Raw genomic sequence first — 23252 nt, forward strand, 5'->3', positions numbered from 1 at the left:
GAACTATGAATGACACAGAAGGAAGAGATGTCACTGGCAGGAGGATAAGTAAGTGAAATGCTGGGCCAAGTTGGACTGTGGAGAATGCTAAGCTAGGTAGTTGGAAGGTTTTTGGGGGTAGGGGTGTCAATTCAAGCCACTGGGAAATGGAAAGCTGGACATGTCCCCATTGAGGGGAAAAAACCAAGATTTAATGTTCATTAATGTGATACCATATTGTCACAATCCTAGCACTAAGGTTCGGCTTGTGCTAGGGAGGGCTACTCCTAGCCCTGGCGTGGCTTTGACCCGGGCTAACCAATGTGATGGGTTAGACAGAAAGAAAACAGAAAGGTCTGATTTCCCATTGAAAACTCAGGTTACAAAACCCTGGGGAGGAGAGGATGATGGGGAGAACAGCCTGGAGCGGAGGGAGGTGCCTTGTGCAAAGGAACAGCCTAAGAACCAAATCACAAGCACAGGTAGTTCACAGCTGCTGGGTCTGATTAAAGCTCAGAAGAAAACCCAGCAAAAACTACAGGCTGCCCTTCCCCCTCATAGAACAGGGCGTGGTCGCCTCAGTGCTTTAGAGGCAGCACTGAGGAGGAACCAGTCAGTTTACCCTGGGACAGCCCAGGAAGGAGGTTCGCAGGATTGCTCTCCTGAACCTCAGAGCTTCCAAGACATTGAGATGGTAGAAGCAGCCCATGTCTCTGAAGCCAGCCAGCCAGCCTACCCAGAGACCATGGAATTTATGGACACTGCCATGGATTCAGAAGCAACTGCAATGGATGAAAGCTAAGTGCAATACCTTTATCTTTTTGCTATGCTTAGTTTGTGGACTTTTGGGATTTTGCAAACTGTATGCACCTGTTTGGAATCGGTGAGCAGTGCTGGGCTCATGCTGCAGAGGTGCCTAAACCTGGAAGCCTCAAAAACCAGGTTTATTTTGTTTGAAAGTTTTGTTTGTGTTTGCCTTTTTATGGATTGAGTGAAACTGCAATATGGACTTTGTGTTAGGGGGATAGTGGGGAGAATCCACAGAAGATCCTCAGGGCGGGATTGTGGGGCCATTTGTAGCAAGTTTTTGAAATAGTGGATTCGGCTACTCCCCTCCCCCACCAACTGCTTATTAAGTTGGTTGGGGCCAGGCCTGCTTCAATCCAGGCCTGAGTGCAGCACTTTCATTCTACAAAGAAAGGGCTATAGTCTTATTCCTGCCTGCTGACTAAAGGCAGACTTATTAGGACTGGACTATCACAGACTCTGGAATTACTCACCTGTTATACCTGCAAGGAAGGTGTGGGTTGTTTGTTTTTGTTGCAACCCAGTTTTTCTTTCATGTTTGCTTTTGTTCATGGAAAGAATGAGGTAGACCCTGTTCAGGGTTCGTGAACTCAATAAATTGGGACTTTATTTTATTATGAACTTTATTATTCCTGACCATTTTTGTGTTCCTTTATTGACTGAGAGACCAGCAGGACCTCCAGCGTCTTCTGGAGGCACGTGGAGCGCAGGCTATTCTGGGCGCTGACCGGGGCCATAGCTCAAGCCGGCACCGGCGGTGTCACAATATGTAACTTCGCAAGCTTCAATGTTGTCGATGGAGCCTATTTACTAACTAAGCACATACTAAGGTGTGCTAACCCAAGTTAGAAACATAGAAATAGACGGCAGACAAGGGCCACAGCCCATCAAGTTTGCCCACTCCAATGACCCTCCCTATCTATCTTTGCGGATAGATCCCACATGTCTGTCCCATCTGGCCTTAAAATCTGGCACGCTGCTGGCCTCAACAACCTGAAGTGGAAGACTATTCCAGCGATCAACCACCCTTTTGGTGAAGAAGAACTTCCTAGTGTCACCGTGCAGTTTCCTGCCCCTGATTTTCCACTAATGCCCCCTTGTTGCCGCGGGACCTTTGAAAAAGAAGATATCCTCTTCCACCTTGATGCGACCTGTGAGGTACTTGAATGTCTTGATCATATCTCCCCTCTCTCTACGTTCCTCGAGTGAGTAGAGCTGCAACTTCCCTAACTGCTTCTCGTATGGGAGCTCCTTGAGTCCCGAGACCATCCTGGTGGCCATTCTCTGGACCAATTCCAGTCTCAGCACATCCTTGCAGTAATGTGGCCTCCAAAATTGCACACAGTACTCCAGGTGCGGTCTCACCATGGATCTATACAGTGGCATAATGACTTCAGGTTTACGGCTGACGAAACTCCTGCGTATGCAACCTATGATTTGCCTTGCTTTGGATGAAGCTTGCTCTACTTGATTTGCAGACTTCATGTCTTCCCTGACAATCACCCCTAAGTCTCTTTCTGCTTCAGTTTTTGTCAAGATCTCAGTTTTTGTCAAGGGTGTAAATCCTGCAAGGATTTCGGCTTCTCAGGTGCATGACTTTGCATTTTTTGGCATTGAAACTGAGTTGCCAGGACCTAGACCAGTGCTCCAGTAGAAGTAGGTCATGCATCATATCGTCTGCCATTGAATTTTTGTCTGTTGTGCTTTTGCTCACTACATTGCTTAGTTTGGCATCATCGGCGAATAATGTTATTCTACCTCGGAGCCCTCTTATGTAGATGTTGAACAAGATCGGGCCCAGGACGGAGCCCTGTGGCACTCCACTTAACACCTCTGACATTTCAGAGGGGGTGCCATTCACCACTACCCTCTGAAGCCTACCTCCAAGCCAGTTCCCAACCCAATTGGTCAATGTGTCGCCCAAACCTAAAGAACTCATTTTGCTCAGCAACCTGCGGTATGGTATGCTATCAAATGCTTTGCTGAAATCCAGGTAGACGATGTCCAGGGACTCACCAACATCCAGCTTCCTCGTCACCCAGTCAAAGAAGCTGATCAGGTTGGATTGGCAGGATCTCCCCTTAGTAAATCCATGTAGATCCCGTAGATTCTCCTCGTCCATGATCCTATCCAATTGGCGTTTGATTAGGGTTTCCATTAGTTTGCTCACTATTGATATGAGACTCACTGGTCTGTAATTTGCCATCTCCATCCTGGAGCCTTTCTTGTGGAGTGGAATGACGTTAGCTGTCTTCCAGTCCATCGGGACGTTACCTGTACTAAGGGAGAGATTGAAGAGCGCGGATAGCGGTTCCGCTAGGACATCACCCAACTCCCTGAGCACCCTAGGGTGTAGGTTGTCAGGCCCCATTGCTTTGTTGACCTTGATTTTTGACAGCTCGCAGTAGACGCTGCTGGGTGTAAACTTGAAATTACTAAACGGGTTAACTGATTTAACCCTTGTCTGTGGCTGAGGGCCGATTCCCGGTGCCTCGCAGGTGAAGACTGAGCAGAAGTATTCATTTAACAGTTGGGCTTTTTCCGAGTCCGTTTCTACATAGTTTCCGTCTGGTTTTCTGAGACGTACTATCCCGCCCGAGTTCTTATTTCTGTCACTGATATACCTGAAGAAAGTTGAGTGAAGCCATAAGTTTGTACTTGAGGTAATGGTGAATTGACTTAACCAAGGTCACAAGGAGCATTAATGGGAGACATGAGATTTGAACCCTGGGTTTTTTTGTTTGTTTTGTTTTTTTTAATTCTTTATTAATTTTCAAACTACAACAATGCATACTAATACAATAAAAGCACATTCATCTTTCCCATGTTCATAATCATCCATTTTCCCCCACCCACCCAAACAATAATCATTCAATATAATAGAAACATATATTATCATAAATATCCGACCTTATTCTGAATAATGATATCTTCTCACCCATCCCAAGTATGAATATTCAAAAATCAATTTAATTTGAACCCTGATTTACTGGAATCAAGATCCTTTAAAAACTCATTAGGTTATGATGTCACAGATAACATATATTCTGCCAAATGAAACAGTGGCCACCTACCAGGGAATGAAATGGCATGTTTGATTCAGTTGGTGCAAAAAAGTTAATATCTCCTTCTTCCCCACTAACTCACTAGTATTTGTGATTTATGTTTTTCTATAAGGCATATATAACATGTGAAATTGGCATTTAACATAAACAGTTACAGTCAGGCTCCCACAAAGGATAACATTGGGTACCATAAACTTATTGTCCTTGAAGAGTAGTAACATTACACAGGAAACTGAATTCAACTATGTAATTAGGCTTGTTACTTCCAGTCATGAAAACAGTTGATCTTGCTTGAAAGCATTTCATAGGCTGACAAATCTTGCATGAGGCAAATGAGTTTGATCAGTCTTGCAAGAAAATGCTTTCCATTTTTTTCAAGGTGTTTTGTTTTGTTTTCATTTGTAGAGGTGAGGGCATCAGTTATTAGGAAGTATAGAAGATTTCTTTATCTTATCCTGGAACCTGGCTATAGATTTTAAAATTCAGATGTGCCAGAGTCAGTCAGGACTTTTTTTTTTTTAATCTTTATTAATTTTCAAAACTAATACAAAGTGGAACAAATTATATATATATTAATAACAAAATAAGCACTTAAATTCCATCAATAACAATGCAGATAATAAATATCCCTCCCCTCCCATCCAACAATTTGATCAAGAAATGAACCAGAAATATATCCCCCCACCCCGTCCTGGATATGTATAAACAAAAAATTTAAACAAAGACAACTATGTTGAATTAACAAAGGATGTCAACGGGCCCAAAACCAACCAATTTAAATAATTTGCTATTCCCTAACATATCAGCATTCATCTTTTCATATTTGTAACCTAAACATAAACTGGCCCACCAAAATGGAAAGTTGAGGCGGTCGCAATTTTTCCAATTGCGGGTTATCATTTGCATAGCTATCCTTGTCATAATCAAGAAAAGCCTGCATTTGTAGCGATCCATGGGAGGCTTGATATGTAGCAATGTTCCACATATAATTGCCTCATACGTCAAAGGGATTGTTGATTCCAGTGTGATGTTAATCTGTCCCCATATTGACTTCCAGAAGTTGAGTATCAAAGGACAATAGAACAACAGATGATCCAAGAGAGTCAGTCAGGACTTACCGTAATTGTTCAAGGGAATTGTCAGTGTCACAAGAGCTTTTCACTTCTAGGTCATAAGTTCAAATCCAGCTCAGGTCTGTACAGACGTTTTTAAAAAATTGCCCATGATACGCTCTTTGACCGGGGAAGGTCTGCAATTGGGTTTGGGTGGTAAGCTGCGTGCTTTTTTTGCTCCTTTTTCAGAAGACGGCCTGTCAGTTTCGGCTTTACATCAGGCGTTGAATGACGTTGCCCCGCCTCGGATGTGGGACTCCCTGTGTGCTCGTTGGGCTTCGGACTTAGGCATGCAACCCGCAGATCTGGATGTGGCCTGCCTTATTAAGCATATTCCGACCCTTTCGGCTTCGGCTGACCTCCGGGAGTGTCAGTTTCGGGTGTTACATTGTGCTTATTTTACGCGAGTCCAACTTTTTCACTCGTGTTTCGCAGATTCGCCGCAATGGGAGAAATGTACCAGTGCTCCTAAGTCATTTTTCCATGCCTTTTGGAGCTGTTCTGTGGTCCGGGCTTTCTGGAGACAGGTGACTCGCTACTTGGAACTTCTGTAGGGCAGCTCTATACCTCTGACTCCGGCAGGGTTTTTGTTGGATAAATATGAGGCCTTTTCCCCCGGGGGTAGGTAGGTCATTTTTGCGGAAAGCTAGCTTAGTGGCTAAGAAGATTATTTTGGGAGAATGGGTCTCGGATCGGGCTCCTTCTTATTGGGCTTGGCGTAACCATTTGCATTCTCTGATGCTGCTTGAGAGGGGTAGAGTGCGTCATTCTTTGCATCAGTCTAAGTTCTATTTGCAGGTCTGGAGTCCTTATATTTACTCTCTGTCTCCTCGAGCCTGCAGTTTGATTCTTAATACTTTGCCTATTTGATTCCTGAGTGGAGGGATTTGCGGCCTTGGGGTGGCCTCTTCCCGACTTTTCTTCCCCCCCCCCCCTTTTTTTTTTTTTTTTCTTTCTCTTTTTTCCTCGGGAGGTCTCTTTTCTGCTTTTTTGGGGCTCATCAGAGTCCAGGGCCCTGAAAGTTCTGCTTTTACTTGGTTCCTTCTGACCTTCCTCCTTGAGTTTTTTTTTTGTTTTTGGTTTTTTTTTTTCTCTTTTGGTTCTGGTTGGGGGGAGGGAGGGGGGTTCTGGGGCTTAGGATATCGTTGCTGTGTGGCTTTTGGTGCACCTGTATTTTTTTTCTGCTGTGGTTGTGTTCATTGCATCGTTCTTTGCCTCTGCTGGGCTCCATTCCCCTTTGTTACCTGTAACCCTCCCCTTGCGAGCTGAGGTCTATCGGATACCGGGACCTGGGCTTCTTCCTGCATTGTTACCATGTTGATATCCTGTTGCTATGGGGGGGGGCTTGTCTGTGGGGGATGGGTTCTATTGTGGTTGTTCTCCCACATTTGATGATGTTTTGTTTGCTCTTTTTTAGATTTATCATCCTTGTTGTTATGCCTTCTTGTCTGCTGTTTTCTTGTTGGTGCTTATTTTCATCAATAAAAATTGTTTGACCTAAAAAAATTGCCCATGAGAAGGGTGTTCTCAGTTCATTTCTAGGAGCCACAGGAGAAGCACTTACATTGTAGCCATTCTTCAGTTCCAAAGGATCTATGCTTTCTAGCTTTTGAAGAATCAAGCGTTATGTCTGCATATAGTCGTGTTTATTCTACAGCTGTCTGACCATCATGGGTGCTATTTGAAATTATTACTTTCACAGCTTGATTTGGGAGGAGAGAGGGTTAATATAGCTTTCTTACCATTCCTTTAATCTAAGATCTTATATTTGCAAGGAAGAAATGCTCCCCAAAAATTAGTGATGCAAATGTAAGACTCAACAATTTTATTTGCGAATAGGGAGTTTGTAATATCGACTAAAACATTTTAGAAAAGACATGGGACTAGCCGATGACTCAATAGTCGTCATTCAACAATGGCACCTACTGACCAGGCTTCAGAGAGTTATGGTCTGTGGTTGTGGTTATTGGGCTAGTCTGTGGTCAAGGGATTAATAATTTGGGATAGGGTTGGAGTGAACCTTGAGTAGTTTTAAGGTGAAAGATCATGATGCCATAGCCCTAACTGAGGATGATTTCACTAGACAAGGACAGGAGAAAACCACCAGACCTGCCAAATCAAAAAAGAAATTAAATTGGATATTAAATCAGATGTCAAGAAAAGCACATGGTTGGAAGTAAGATGTTACAGTGAAGGTTGATAAAAGGAGGTAGCATGAAGGAAAGAAGGGTTGTATGAAATATCAAACTTGCTTAACAAAGCATTTCTGGATTGAATACTGAAAAATCAGAGGCTGCATGTGCATTACCATAGTAAAAGGTAACTCAGTACTCTTAATTCATTTATTGTCACAGTTTTAAAATCAAATCAGTAGTTCTTTCACAAATTTCCAAACCAAAGGGAGAAGTTACCAGGCTCCCCCTGTCCCTGAGACCCATTGGGAGTTTTCCTGATGTCCAACAGTTGGAATAGGAGTGATCTTCAGTTGCTACTGTCAAGCTCCAGATGTAAAATGGCATTAGTTGACCACCACAAGACTACCATGGTACCATTTCAAACCCAGAGCCCAACAGAGTAGGAGCAACAGAAGATTGCTCCTGCCTCAGCCAGGGAATACCCTTGGAAGATCCTTGGGAGACTTTAGGGATATTGGGAGGGTCAAGGGGAGTGTTTGAGGGGAGAGTAAGGGGTCTGATCTGCGGGGTGGAAAGTAAAGGTTCTCCACAACAGTTCTTTAACCCCGGAAGTTGTCTTTGTCTATTAATATCACAGCAGGCAAAGTTAAACACAAGCCACATTATTTGAGTTGTATAATAAGATTTTTCCCCTGCTTTATATCTTATTATTATGTAACATACACTACAATAAACTGTGTGTTACAGTAGAATAATGCACATTTTGCCCTTTAATTTACATTGAGGCAAATATTGTACACTAGTGTTTAAGCCCGTTACATTAACAGGTGCTAGAATTTATGTCTGTCTGTCTTTCATTCTTTCAGTGTCTCTCCCTGCCCCTGTTTCTTTCTTCATTTCGTTCTGTCTCTCTCCCTTCTGCTGTCTATCTTTCTTTCTTTCTTTCTTTCCATCTCTCCCTCCCATGGTCTATGTTTCTTTCTTTCTGTCTTTCTCCCTGGCCCCCTTTGTCTGTCTGTCTTTCTTTCTTTCTGCCTGTCTCTCTCTAGCCCCTTGTCTTTCTTTCTTTCTGTCTCTCTCCCTGCCCTCTGTCTTTCTGTGTATCTGTCTTTCATTTTCATGCGTTGCCTGCCTGTCTTTCTGTCTCTCTGCATGGCCCCCTTCTGTCTCCCCCCCCCAAGCAAACCAAGATTGCTCCCTGACCCCCTTTTCCTCTCTCCCCCCCCCACTTCCCTGTGCAGCAGCAGCAGCAGCAGCAGCATTTCCCTCCCATCCTTCCCTGTGCAGCAACAGCAGCATTTCCCTTTCCTCCCACTTCCCTGTGCAGCAGCAGCATTTCCCTTCCCCCCACTTCCCTGTGCATTTCCCTCCCATCCTTCCCTGTGCAGCAGCAGCAGCATTCCCTCCCCCTCCACTTTCCTGAGCAGCAGCAGCAGCAGCATTTCCCTCCCGCTCCACTTCCCTGTGCAGCAGCAGTATCATTCCCCCCCACTTCCCTGTGCAGCAGTAGCATTCCCCCCATTTCCCTGTGCAACAGCAGCATTCCCCCTCACTTCCCTGTGCAGCAGCAGCATTTCCCCCACCCCACTTCCCTGGGCAGCAGCAGCATTTCCCCCACCCCACTTCCCTGTGCAGCAGCATTTTCCCCCACACACTTCCCTGTGCCACAGCATTTCCAACCCCCTCCCTTCCCTGAGCAGCAGGGTAGCAGCATTTCTCTTCGTCGTTTCTGGCCGGCTCCCTTGTCGAAGTTATTTTTGAGTTCAAAGCCTCTGCCGCAGCTCCTTTCATGATCCACGCCTGCGTCGGAAGCCTTCTCTCTGACGTGACATCAGAGAGGCTTCTGACGCAGGTGCAGCTCGTGAGACGAGCCGTGGCGGCAGCTTTGAACTCAAAAATAACTTCGGCAAGGGACTGAAGGATAACTTCAGTAAGGGAGCTGGCCAGACCGCGGGCTGCAGAATAGGACCTGGGGGGCCTGTGTTAGACGGCAGGGGGTGGGAGTTGCCACTGTGGTCGCCGCCTCCCTGTGTCTGTGCTTAAGGTGCCTCTGCATGCGCAGTTGAAGGAGCCAGCTTCGCCGAGGGAGGGCAATGGGGAAACCACTTCTGGCTCCTTCTACTGTGCATGTGTGGCACGGAAGCACAGATCACGGACACAGGGATCATGAAAACTGAAGTGCGCATGCGCGCTAAGGGTTTTATTATAGCGGATTATTCCCTTAATTCACATTAGTAACTTGCCTCCCCCCCCTCAATGGTTTTACTTTTTTTTTAAGGATTCATTTTGTAATTACATTGACATTTTGGTTTTGCCCCAAATGATTTCTCCTTTATCCTTGTGGTATTAACAGCAGTGTACTTTCAACATACAAGCTGAACTACGTATAAAGGGACATTTGGCCAAAGTATTACTTCACTACATCTCTGAAATTTCAGGATTTTTTTGTATTTTCACTGCAAAAGATGTTTTCATATTGAGGTTTTGTTTATACTTGGTGTGGTTCTGGGTTTGCAATCTAGAGAAAGGGTATCCTTGGGTACACTCTGGTGTTTACAGCCATCTCTGTGTAACAATAAATAAAAGAATTGCTGTCATATGGCTCATGTTCTTAAACCATCTGACACAAAAACATAGGGCTCCTTTTACAAAGCCGCGCTGGGGCCTTAACGTGTGGAATAGCGCGCGCTAATTTGCCGCTTGCGCTAGCCGCTACCGCCTCCTTTTGAGAAGGCGGTAGATTTTTGGCTAACGCACACTAATCCGGTGCGTGCGTTAAAACCGCTAGCGCGGCTTAGTAAAAGGAGCCCATAGTTAAAGCCAAGAAATGGAAAGTATTCTTGAAGCAACAAGACTGAAGAGAGATTTTGAAATAATTAGGTTGGAAGTTAAAATCATCAAGATTGCCTTTTTTTCTGTTCTAAGCATCTATAGCAGTGCAGAGGATTCAGCGCGCTGGTCTGCACTTAAAACCGCTTCCGTGGTTTTTCAAAAGGGGGGGTGGATAATGAGCCAGTATGTAGGGAAAAAAGAATGTGAACTGACTAGGGTGCATATGTCTGAGAATATTTGCAAATGTAATAAAGGTACAATCGTATTCTGTAAAGAACAATCTCAACTCAATGTACGTTGTAAATAGTTAAAGCAGGGGTTCATTCACTCAAAACATCACAAAAACAGGACAGTTGACAAAATCATAAATAAACGGAGAAAAATAAACCTCAATTGTGGGTCGCCAGGACTACACAAGTACCTAAGCTCACCACCTCATCACGGGTTTATAAAAAAACTCCGTACAGTTATAAATTACTTTCATACTTCAGCATCTCTTTAGAAGAGGCCATTTTGAGAGAGTCTGGCCGCCCGTCATACAGCTGACAGCGTGGAGACAACTTTGTTAACGAATCCCCTGAAGTAGCCTGCTTGCAGGCGAAATAGAAGATCTTATCTATCGGGACGAAGATGTTTCTTCAGATGAGTGTTTGACTCTTATACACGCTAAGATGCAAAAGTGTTTAGCCACGCTACTAGACGTTGTTTAGAATTTATCTACAGCTGTAGCTGATTGCCATATATTTAGTTAGTTTGGGGCTGTCTCACTTACTTATATAAAATTACAGGACGTTTAATTTCAAATCCTTTGAGAATTTTCTGAAAACTATTCTTCTAAAGAGATGCTGAAGTATGAAAGTAATTTATAACTGTACGGAGTTTTTTTATAAACCCGTGATGAGGTGGTGAGCTTAGGTACTTGTGTAGTCCTGGCGACCCACAATTGAGGTTTATTTTTCTCCGTTTATTTATGATTTTGTCAACTGTCCTGTTTTTGTGATGTTTTGAGTGAATGAACCCCTGCTTTAACTATTTACAACGTACATTGAGTTGAGATTGTTCTTTTGAGAATATTTGCAGTCATATTGTCTTCTAGGAATCAGTTTTTCTCTCTTCTTTAGGTTTCCCGGTGTGATTGGGCAAAGCATAATTTTTTTTGGCTCCTTGGTGGTCAGTTTCCAAACGATTTAAACAGCCAGAAACAGCTCCTAATTATTTAACTAGTTCACCTCTCCAGGACTAACTGGGCATATTCAAGCAGGACTTAACCAGGTTGTACCACTGAAAATGCCCTTTTAGCGCCTAAGCCGAAACTGCCTACTTTGTGGGCTTTCTGGAGGCGGAGTCAGCTCTTAGCTGGATAAGTGTCAATATTCAGCCCTTAAACAACTAAGATAACCGTGTAAATAGGATCACATTAAACACAGTCCTATCTTTATGCAGTTTCAAGTTTATTTTAGTCTTGATATACCGCTTTTAAGTGCAAAGCAGTTTACAATTTATACGAAAATGAAAAATGTTAAAAATATAAAATGGTGGATGACAAATTTACAAGATCAGTACAGACATAACATGCTACAAAAGGGCAAATGGAAAGGATATATTGCATAAAAATAAAAGAGTGGGGAAGTGAAAAACAAAAGGGTTAGAGGGAATCTTCAATGTTAGGCCTAATGTCTGAGTGTTATGAATAAGGAGACCTAGGAATAGATCTCAAAAGCATCTTTGAAAAGAAATGTTTTAAGACTAGATTTAAAGTTGTTGAGGTTCTTTTCTTGTCTCAGGGTCAATGGTAGGGTGTTCCACAATGTGGGAGCAGCTACTGAAAAAATTGTTTTACGTGTTGTATCATAAAACAACTGACGGACAGAAGGAACTGCAAGGAGATATTGTTGGGAAGAGCATAGTGCCCTATGCAATTCATAGGGGATCAGCAATCTGTCTATGAATGAGGGAATATGATTAGATTGAACTTTGAAAGCAAGAAGAAGAGTTTTGAAAGTAATCCTATGGGAAATATTCAGTTCATAGTAGCCAGGTAATTGCTGAATATCACATTTAACTGGCTATGTTTTATAGCTGGCCACATATGCCCAGATATTCAGTGCATGTGCCAAGACATGGCCCCAGCAGTGAATATCCAGGAATAAAACTGGCAGTGGTCAGCAAAATACTGATCACTGTGGACTAAATATTGACCCCTCTGTTATGTAATTGAATAATCGGAGCCATGCCTCCAGCCCATCTACACTGAATGTTAATTGCTGTAGTTAAAAGCCATGTTTCAATTAAATTAAAATGGAAATCTCTATGTATAAAATAATAAATAGCCAAAATAAATTTAAACTTTAAATTTATTCACTGTGGGGGTGGATGGGAAATGAGGAAGAGAATGAATCAAAATTATCTGTTAAATATGTCAAATGCCAGACTTAGATCATGTATTTTCTCGAAGGCTGTTCTTAATTGGTTATCCTTTTTTCTAGAGCATAGAAAGTGAGATGATTGCGATTGTGTTTCAGAGAAGAGGGCATGAACAACAAGATTTCCACAGGGTTCCTCGTTGTCACCTGTTTAACATCTATCTTTTACTATTACCATATTTTTCGTTCCATAAGACGCACTTTTTTCCCCCCCAAAAGAGGATGGAAATAAGGGTGCGTCTAATGGAGCGAACACACACCCACCTACCCCGGTACCTTTTTTAATTGTGCTTTATCGGCAGGAGCTTTCTGTGTTCCTGCCCTTCCCTCCGTAAACCGCTGCCTCCTGATGTCTTCCTTCAGCTGCAGAGCGATGCAGAAGGAAGGCGCGAGCTTTTCGAGACTGCTGCGCTTTATCGGCAGGCGCTTTCCATGCTCCTGCCCTTCCCTCTGTAAACTGCTGCCTCCTGATGGCTTCCTTCAGCTGCAGAGCGGTGCAGAAGGCAGGCGCAAGCTTTTCATAGCCTGCCTGGTCCCGCGCTGCTCTCAGAATAGCTTTCATCAGTTCTCGCGAGAATCTCATGAGAATCTCAGAGAGAGCGAAAGCCAGAAGGTCTTGAAACATGCGCAGATGCTCAAAGCCCAGCCCAGCAGCAAAAAGCAGGCTCTTCCAGGACCAGCACATCCTATGAATTGGTGCTGTGTGCCGGTGCCAGATTGCGATAAGGGTTTGGGCAGGCGGGTGATGTCGGTTGTCGGGGGTGGGGCTTGCAAATCGAGTCAACACTCGGTTTGTGAGTCACGATTTACAAAAGTGTTTTGCTCGTCTTGTAAAACACTCGCAAACCGCATTACTCGTAAACCGAGGTTTGACTGTATACATTTATTTATTATCGCTATGGGGCAGAGAGTGGGCATGCTCTGCACCAATCAGAGCAGCCACATTGCACGCATTACCAACCAATTAGTGGGTGGTTAATGCATGAGTCTTTACTGCCTACAAAATAGGTGACAGTAGGGGCTCACACACTAATGACCACACACTAGTGGGAAAATTTAGTTCATGGCCATTTTACCCCTGCACGCGAGAATGACTTTCAAAAGGATGCGCTAAGCCCACTCTTTAATGCAGTTGGGTAAAAAGACCCCTTAGTTAAATAAACTCAGTACAGATTTAAATCCAGTGTAACTGCTGTTCATTTTGTTACCTCTTGAAAGCTAGTCAACGACTGTATTGAGTTAGTCCTATAAAAGGTTATCGCCCTCATTTACTGACCCTTTTTTCTAAATGGACTACTACAACACACTGCTTTTAAAACTGGAAACTTTTGTGTTAGGTTTGAGATAAGTAAGTGATCAGTGAATTCATATACGATTTTTATCACTTGGTGTATGTAGTTGAAATCAAAGTGGATGATTTTGTCTAGAACAATAAACGACAAATTGGTTTCCTATGTATGAACAAAACTTACTATTGTTTGTAAATTGTAGTTTGAGTCATGGAAATTTTAATTCTGTTTTATTTTACAACCATTATCCTGGCTAGTAACTTTGTTATTAATTTGTGTTATAGGTGTCAGAACGGTTGAGTCAACCTGGAGTCGCAATAGGCTTGGCTTGGACTCCACTAGGTGGTGAAATAATGTTTGTTGAAGCTAGCCGCATGGATGGAGAAGGTCAATTAACTCTGACTGGACAGCTGGGGGATGTCATGAAAGAGTCAGCACATCTGGCAATAAGCTGGCTGCGCAGCAATGCAAAAAAATATCACTTAACCAATGGTATGTAGCAAAAGAACTGGGGAGAGCTATGCATAGGGTTTTAGAAATGTTTTAAAGGCAGGTTTAATGAGGATTTAGGGGAAAGAGATGGGTAGAGAAGGCAGTGCCAATCTTTGGATGAAGCTTTGGGGCAATGTAAACAGGTCATCTTTATCAACTAGTCTGTCTTTTGTTGGCACATACCCCCTCTTTTACTAAGGCGCGCTAGCTGATTTAGCACACGCTAAACGCTAACGCATCCATAGAATATATAATGGATGCGTTAGCAGCAAGCATGCCTTAGTAAAAAGACCCCATAGTGCAGTATGGAGCCCCCAGCATATGTGGAAGGCAGACTTAGCTGACATGTCAAAGGGATCTTTTCCATATGATATATGAATGTTCTACAGCTGAGATTTTCTGGGAAGAGATTTGGAGCCACATGAAAGTGTCAATGCACAAGCTTGTCTATTCAAATTGTAATTTTGCATTCTTTGATGTTGAAAAATGTACTAAAGCCACCACACTGGTGACTTCTGGATTTGCTCATTGCATTGATTTTACAAATGATCTTGATGATCTGGGAAAAAGCCAGAAGACTGGTGGTACACATATTGTCATACATACAAATATGAGTTGAAGCTAGTAGAGAAGACAAACTCACAAAACAGGAGAACTGGAGTATTAAACATGAAAGGGAAAATTCAAGAAATGGCGCCTATATTTAGGCACTGGTAGGCACCCTACCATCACCTAAGTTAAGTTAAAAAAAATGCCAATTAAAATGGCAAAAAACGGTACTGTCAAAGCGCCTACTAGTGCCTAAATAAAATGCACTGAAATCACACTTATGTAGGCGCTTTAGTAACATAGTAACATAGTAGATGACGGCAGATAAAGACCCGGATGGTCCATCCAGTCTGCCCAACCTGATTCAATTTAAATTTTTTAATTTTTTCTTCTTAGCTATTTCTGGGCAAGAATCCAAACTTTACCCAGTACTGTGCTTGGGTTCCAACTGCCGAAATCTCTGTTAAGACTTACTCCAGCCCATCTACACCCTCCCAGCCATTGAAGCCCTCCCCTGCCCATCCTCCACCAAACGGCCATACACAGACACAGACCGTACAAGTCTGCCCAGTAACTGGCCTAGTTCAATCTTTAATATTATTTTCTGATTCTAAATCTTCTGTGTTCATCCCACGCTTCTTTGAACTCAGTCACAGTTTTACTCTCCACCACCTCTCTCGGGAGCGCATTCCAGGCATCCACCACCCTCTCCGTAAAGTAGAATTTCCTAACATTGCCCTTGAATCTACCACCCCTCAACCTCAAATTATGTCCTCTGGTTTTACCATTTTCCTTTCTCTGGAAAAGATTTTGTTCTACGTTAATACCCTTTAAGTATTTGAACGTCTGAATCATATCTCCCCTGTCTCTCCTTTCCTCTAGGGTATACATATTCAGGGCTTCCAGTCTCTCCTCATACGTCTTCTGGCGCAAGCCTCCTATCATTTTCGTCGCCCTCCTCTGGACCGCCTCAAGTCTTCTTATGTCTTTCGCCACTAAATGCCACTATGGGCTTGGCTAATGCCAGAAATGGCATTAGGAGGCCTTAAGCAACTACATAGGCACTATTCATGGCATAGTAGGCACTGGAAATGTAGGCCTAGAAAACCCTTGCCTACATTTCCGGTGCCTATCTTTTGCGGAGGCACATTTCTCTATAGGGCGCTGTTGAGTGATTGACACATGATCGTCAGCTGCTTTTTAGACAGCTGCCAAAATCAGGGCCCCATAGAGCAATGTTTTTCAACCTTTTTTGGGCAAAGGCACACTTGTTTCATGAAAAAAATCACGAGGCACACCACCATTAGAAAATGTTAAAAAATTTAACTCTGTGCCTATATTGACTATATATAAAGTAATTCTCTTGAATAGGAATCAAATAAACACAAAGAAAATATTTTATAATTACTTTATTATGAAATATTAAGTAAACAGAATAGTGAAAAATTATAAAATACTTTATTCAGTGCGAAACCTGGGCCTGTTTGGCTGAACACAAAGCTGATATTCTGGCTGGAATCGAAGAAAGACACACACGTAGCTCTTCGTCAACAGCTCTCAGTCTCTCTCTGTATTTGGTTTTTATAGCAATCATGCTTGAAAAGCTAATCTCACACAGATATGTAGTGGAAAATGGGAGCAATGTCAAAATAGCTTTGTTTTCCAGAAGGGGGAACTCCTTGGCGGTATCCAACCAAAAACTGTCCAAAGGTAGATCAGCAAATCTTAGCTTGAAACCACGATTTTGTCTCAGTTCAGTTAGTTCCTCCTGCTCCTGTAAAGTCATGTCCTTTCCACCAACTGATGCTGAGCTATAAGGGTCTCTAACCCAGTCAAGGCATTCAGTGGAGACTGAAGAGAAATAAAATGACAACTTCTCAAGAGTTTTTAAATGTTTAACTATTATCTCACACAGTGCAGCAGTGTGAACACCTTGCCATTGCTTGGTGAGTGTGAACATTTCAAGATTGCCACTTTCCACGTGTTGATGTCAGAGTTGCACCTTTGAACGGAATCCATTTATTTTATCTGTACTTGTAAGCAGGTTTTCACTTCGGCCTTGCATTTGTGTGTTCAGTTCATTCAGATGATAAAATATATCTAACAGGTATGCCAGCCTTGCACACCACTCATCACTTGCAAGCTGCTTTGCGTAATCTGACCTCTCATTTGTCAGAAACACTTTAAGTTCCTCCCGCAGCTCATACACACGAACCAAGACCTTGCCACGCGACAACCACCGGACCTCCGTATGAAACAGCAAGGTTTTATGCTTCGCTCCCATCTCCTCACACAAAGCTGCAAATATGCGACTTTTCATGGGTCGTGACTTTACAAAGTTTACCATGCACACAACATCATCCAACACATGAACTAGGACTGCTGGTAAAGTCTTGGCTACGAGGGCCTCGCGGTGTAAAAAACAATGCGTAACAATCACATCTGGATTTCTTTCCTTCACTCTGCTTACAAAGCCTTTGGTGCGCCCGACCATGGCTGCAGCTCCATCGGTGCAGACACTTGTGCAGTTTTCCCACTTAAGTCCTCCTTTTTCAAGGTATTCTGATGTGACCCGAAAAATTTCTTCTCCTGTTGTTTTTTCTGGCAATGCCTTGCAAAAAAAGAAGTTTTCTCTAATTGCATCACCATCAACAAAACGCACATTGGCCAAGAGTTGAGCATGTCCACTGATATCAGTAGACTCGTCAAGTTGCAATGCAAATTTCTCACTGATACGGATCTTTTCCAAAACCACACTTTCGATGTCTGCAGACATGTCATTAATACGTCTGGAAATTGTGTTGTCTGAGAGAGGGACTTTGGCTATTTCCTTAACTGCTTCAGGTCCGAGCATCTCCTCTACAATAGCTTTGCAGGCAGGAAGTATTAATGTCTCTGCCACAGTGTGCGACTTTTTTGACTTGGCTATAAGTTCAGCAACTTGATAGCTAGCTTTAAGAACTCTTTCATTTACCTTTGTGGTTTTTCTCATGAAAGTTGCCTGTTTCTCCGTGTTGTCACGCAGGCGAACAAAATAGTCCGCATTCTTGTTTTGAAGCGAAGGGTGTTTCGTTTGGAGATGGCGTTTAAGTTTGCTTGGGACCATAGCACTGTTAGCTAGCTTTTCACCACACACCACGGACAGTGGAGTTGGTTTGTTTGCATCTCCAGTGAAAGTAAATCCAACTGAAAAATAGCTTTCGCTATATTGCCTTGCGCCAGAGAATTTGCTTGCGCTAACCATCTTTGCTTTCTTTTGACCCCCACTCATACTTGGGCTCTCATCTGGCTCCAAATTTTGTTCAGAGTCTAGTTCTTTCCTTTTCAAAAAATTGTCCATCACTGCAGTATCTCACTGTCACTCAGGACTTACTGCGCTTGTCTCCTCCAGATAGCCGTTGTCCGTCACACTCAGCACTCTTCTGATCGATCCCCGATGAGCCGGCAGATGACAGCTCCAGATGACAGCTCTGTAAAACTAAACAAGCCAGACCAGCACAGATCAATCCTACACCGTCAATCCTAACAGAAAACCATGTCTTTCAAACACACAGAACACAGAAAACACCTTCGCCTAGTATGGAATATGTCATCACAAACTAACCCCTCACCCTTTTACAAAACTGTAGTGTGGATTTTAGCCACAGTGGTAACAGCCCTGACACTCATAGAATTCTGAGCATCAGAGCTGCTACCACCACGGCTGGCGCTAAAAAACACTCCACAGTTTTGTAAAAGGGGGGATAAAATAGAAATACACAGTTTCAACGCTGTAGCTCAGAGGTGCCCAAACTTTTTGAGCTTGTGAGCTACTTTAAAATGACCAAGTCAAAATGATCTACCAATAATAAAATTAAAAAACACAAAGCACACTATACGCTGAGAAAATGTTAATTATCATTCCTATTCTGGGGTTTTTTCAAAGAGGTCAAGGCAGATGACTCTATGCATTGTCACCTCAGTAACAACCATACAAAAATAGACAAATATACCTTCCATCCTTTTTATTAAACCACAATAGCAGTTTTTAGCGCATGGAGCTGCGCTGAATGCCCAGCGCTGCTCTTGACGCTCATAGGCTCCCTGCGCTAAAAACCACTATTGCGGTTTAGTAAAAGGTGACCATATTGTAAAATATAGACAGCAGATATAAATTCAGAACTGTGCATAGTAAGTGAAGGGAAGTTTTCATCTCTGGGAATTTACCCAGTTAACTATTAAGTTATTTGGGCAAATTCCTTTGAAAACTGTGGTAATACTGCCTCCACTTTGCTAAATTTAAAATAAAATCATTTTTCCTACCATGTCTGGTGATTTCTGGTTGCACTTTCTTCTTCTGACTGTGCATCCAATCTTTCTTCCCTTCTATCAGCCTGTATGCTTTCTGTCCTCCACACCTCATTCCCTCCCCCAACTTTTTCTTCCTCTCTCCCTGACCTTTCTTTCTTTTTTTCTGTTTCTCTTCTTTCCTTCTGTTTCCCTGCCTGCCCCCTTTCTTTCTTTCTCCCTGCCGTTCCCCAAGCCACTGCCGCTGCCATCGGGGAACAGGACCCACCAATGGATAACAGGCCCCAAAGCCGACGCCGACGCATGCTCTCCCTGACATCAATTCTGCAATCGGAGAGGAAGTTCCGCCCAGCCAGGCAGCGATTGGCTGGCCCGAACTTCCTCTCCGACTGCAGAATTGACGTTGGGGAGAAGAAGACTTATCGGCTCGATAGATTAGATCGCCAAGACAAAGTGAGTCCTGGGTGATCGACTCACTTTGCCTTGGCGAGCTACTGGCGCCCCTGCCTTAGAACACTGCCTAGGACCCTGGGGGAGCCCGGGCCCCCTGTCAGCTCCGGGCCCCTGAATGCAGGACTGGTAGTACTGCCCTGATGGCGGCCCTGCGGCACACCAGGCAGTGTGCCGCGGAACAGCGGTTGAAAAACACTGCCATAGAGAATCCAGGCCAAAATAACTTACCAAACTGCAGTACTGCTAGTACACACAGAATGAAACAAAATCTCTTGACGAAAAATGTTTTGAGATTTTGTTTCATGCTGTGGAAGTAGAAGTGGACTTGGACCAGATTTACCACCAGATCGACAAACTTAAAAGTGATAAATCTCCTGGACCGGACGGAATTCATCCAAGAGTCCTAAAAGAACTGAAATTTGAAATCGGAGAAATATTGTAAAAACTTGCCAACCTGTCAATCAAAACAGGAAGATAGCGAACATCATGCTGATATTTAAAAAAGGATCGAGAGGAGTGCCAGGCAACTACAGACCTGCGAGTCTCACGTCTGTCCCTGGAAAGATGATTGAGGTGCTGATCAAAGATAGCATAGTCTGGCACCTAGACACACATGACCTGATGAGAGCCATTCAACAAGGGTTCAGGAAAGGGAAATCATGTTTGATGAATCTACTTCAATTTTTTGAGACAGTGAACAGACAAATTGATAGTGGAGAACCGGTGGATATTGTATACTTGGACTTTCAGAAAGCGTTCGACAAGGTTCCACATGTAAGACTTCTCAGAAAATTACAAGGCCATGGAATAGAGGGAGATATACTAAGATGGATAGGCAAATGGCTAGAGAACAGAAAACAGAGAGTGGGCATAAATGGGAAGTTCTCAGTATGGGAAAAAGTGACTAACGGTGTACCCCAGGGCTCGGTACTTGGACCCATCTTATTTAATATTTTCATAAACGACATGGAAGAAGGAACATCCAGTGAAATCATCAAGTTTGCAGACGACACAAAGCTATGCCAGGCAATCAGATCGCAGAAGGACAGCGAGGAACTCCAGAACAACTTGAATCAATTGGAGAAGTGGGCAGATAAATGGCAGATGAATTTTAATGTGGAAAAATGCAAAGTGATGCATTTAGGCAGAAAAAATAAAGATCACGAGTATAGTATGTCAGGTGTAACTCTGGGAAAGACCGAACAGGAAAAGGACCTGGGTGTACCCTGAAACTGTCGGCGCAATGTGCGGCGGCGGCAGCGAAGAAAGCAAATAGAATGCTAGGCATGATAAAGAAGGGAATTACAAGTAGATCAGAGAAAGTTTATAATACCGCTCTACAGAGCCATGGTCAGACCGCACCTGGAATGCTGCGTCCAGCATTGGTCTCCATACCTAAAGAAGGATATAAAACTGCTAGAAAGGGTGCAGAGACGAGCAACGAAGCCAATGAAAGGTATGGAGAACCTGGACTACGAGGAATGGCTTAGGAGACTGGGGTTGTTCTCCCTTGAGACTGCGAGGGGATCTGATCGAGACTTTCAAAATACTGAAAAGATTCGACAAAATGGAGCAGGGAAAGCAGTTATTTACAATGTCCAATGTGACACGGACAAGAGGACATAGACTGAAGCTGAGGGGGGACAAGTCAAGGACGAATATCAGGAAGTTCTGTTTCACGCAGTGAGTGGTGGACACCTGGAATGCTCTCCCAGAGGAAGTAATTGCAAAATCCACCGTTCTAGGATTTAAGGGTAAACTAGATGCACATCTCCTTAAGAGTGGCATAGAGTGATATGGGTAAGGGTAAATTAGATGCACATCTCCCTTGAGAAGCATACAGTGATATGAGGACTAAAACTATGCCAGGGTACACCTGGCGGGGCCTCCGCATGTGGTCTGATCCAGAGATAGCAATTCTTATATTCTTATGTTCTGTGTATATTTGCATTGTAGGAGTCTGTCTTCTCTCACAAAATAATCTACCAGTTAAGTGCATGTACAGCAAGTTTTGAAGCCAGTTGAATTTTTAGCAGCTTGGACAACCATTGACATACAGAGAACTTAATTTTGTTATTTGCTAGGAGGCAAATTTCAAATGCAATTCTAACTACTTCACAAGTAATAGGAGACAGTGGCTGTTGAGGAATATTTAAAACTAAGTAAACAAATAGTAGTGGGATAGAGATGTTTCCACAGGAATATTTGATTCAAAGTTTATCAATTTTATTCAACACGGCCAGTGTTTCGGGGTTGAAAATACACCTACTTCAGGAGTCTACAAAACAATGAAATTTTAAAAATACATCTAAAACATAACCGTATAAACATATAAAAAAGCACAATTACTTACCTGTAACAAGTGTTATCCAAGGACAGCAGGCAGATAGTCTCACAGATAGGTGACATCAACCACAGAGCCCGGTAGAGACATTGTTAAAGTGTACTGTCACGTTAAGCTTTTAGCGAAGCTTCAAGACTGTCTGCATTGTGCATGTGCAAGTGCCTTCTTGCCCGACGTTGGCTCGCGAGGTCGTCAGTTCTAGGCCCAAGTAAAGAAGCCAACTAGGGGAGGTGGACAGGCTTTAAGAATATATGCCTGCTGTCTCTGGATAACACTTGTTACAGGTAAGTAACTGTGCTTTATCCGAGGACAAGAAAGCAGTGTATTCTCACAGATGGGACTCCCTAGCTTAACTGAAAGAGATGAAGGGAGAGTTGGCCTCTAAAGAAAATATAAATGATATAGTACCACTTAATGACTTCAGATATTCCATCTGATATAAGTATGTATAGAGTAATGGAAGGAAAAGTTAATTGATGGAGTAGTAACTGGTGCAGAAATATTTTCAATAAGAGTAAAAAGTAAATACTGTAAAGCCATCACAGATTGAGGTTGTTAAATGTAATTCGACCTCTTAGTAGTAGCTGAATTTAAATATAGGAGAGCGAGATGTTAGGAAGACCCAAGTAGAATGTCGTTTTTTGGGTTTTGGAATGTGGGATGCTTAATGAGGAAAAGGAAACAGGTTATGTGAAGCCGTGCATGGCTTAGGTCGTTGTATGATAGGGAACGGGCTGACTGGACTTACTGGGGGTTAGGAACTCATCAACAGTGGTGGGTGACTGACTGCACATCAGGACACAAACAGAGAAGTAGGTTAAATCCTCAATTTTCAACAAATTTGAGTCTAAATCTTCCCAAAAACTGAATAAGCCAAATTATTACAAAATGGTACACAGAAATATCATGCTAACAGAATACCACTGCTGGTCCGGAAGTGGGGAGACAAGATAAAGGCAGGTGACCTGGCATACGCAGCAAAGGCAGGAGGCATAAGCAGCGGGAATCCCGGCGAAGGCAGAAGGCATACGCAGCAGGAGTCCTGGCATACGCGACAGCAACAGGAAGTTGCAAGTCAGCTGACGCCAGCAACAGAGCCTCTCTTCCTGCCCAGTGTGCAGTTTGTGGAGGGAACCCGAATCCTTCGCGGACTGGCAGGAAATTTTTGGGGACCAGCAACGGTCCATGGACCGGCGGTTGAAGAACACTGACATATACAATCTACCAGTGTGTGAGGCATATTCCTCAACCTATGTCTCTAATTGTGGAGTCCCTCGGTTCTATTTTAGCTCCCTCTACTCTTTAATATCTTTATGGCTCCAACACCTTACAGTCATTCAGTTTTTAGATTAACAGTTTTTATCTATGCCAACGACATTCAGATATTGACTGGACTTAACTGTAATTCTTACAGAAGATTGCTGTTTTTAACGATGAACTCACTGAAATAGCCAGCTGGTTACACATGCATAAATTGAAACTCTC

General features: G+C 43.2%; 1 protein-coding gene across 3 annotated transcripts in view; it reads left to right on the plus strand.

Annotated features, from left to right (window-relative positions):
- The window catches only part of LONP2 (lon peptidase 2, peroxisomal), a 201978-nt gene that overhangs the window by 155127 nt on the left and 23599 nt on the right, over nucleotides 1–23252 (plus strand). For all 3 annotated transcript variants that reach the window (XM_033941471.1, XM_033941474.1, XM_033941473.1), the window contains exon 13: nucleotides 13927–14134. In XM_033941471.1, coding sequence (XP_033797362.1) covers nucleotides 13927–14134 — 208 coding nt within the window. The remainder of the gene's footprint in view (nucleotides 1–13926; nucleotides 14135–23252) is intronic.

The sequence above is a fragment of the Geotrypetes seraphini genome, chromosome 4 (genome assembly GCF_902459505.1).
Source record: "Geotrypetes seraphini chromosome 4, aGeoSer1.1, whole genome shotgun sequence".
Lineage (NCBI taxonomy): Eukaryota > Metazoa > Chordata > Amphibia > Gymnophiona > Dermophiidae > Geotrypetes > Geotrypetes seraphini.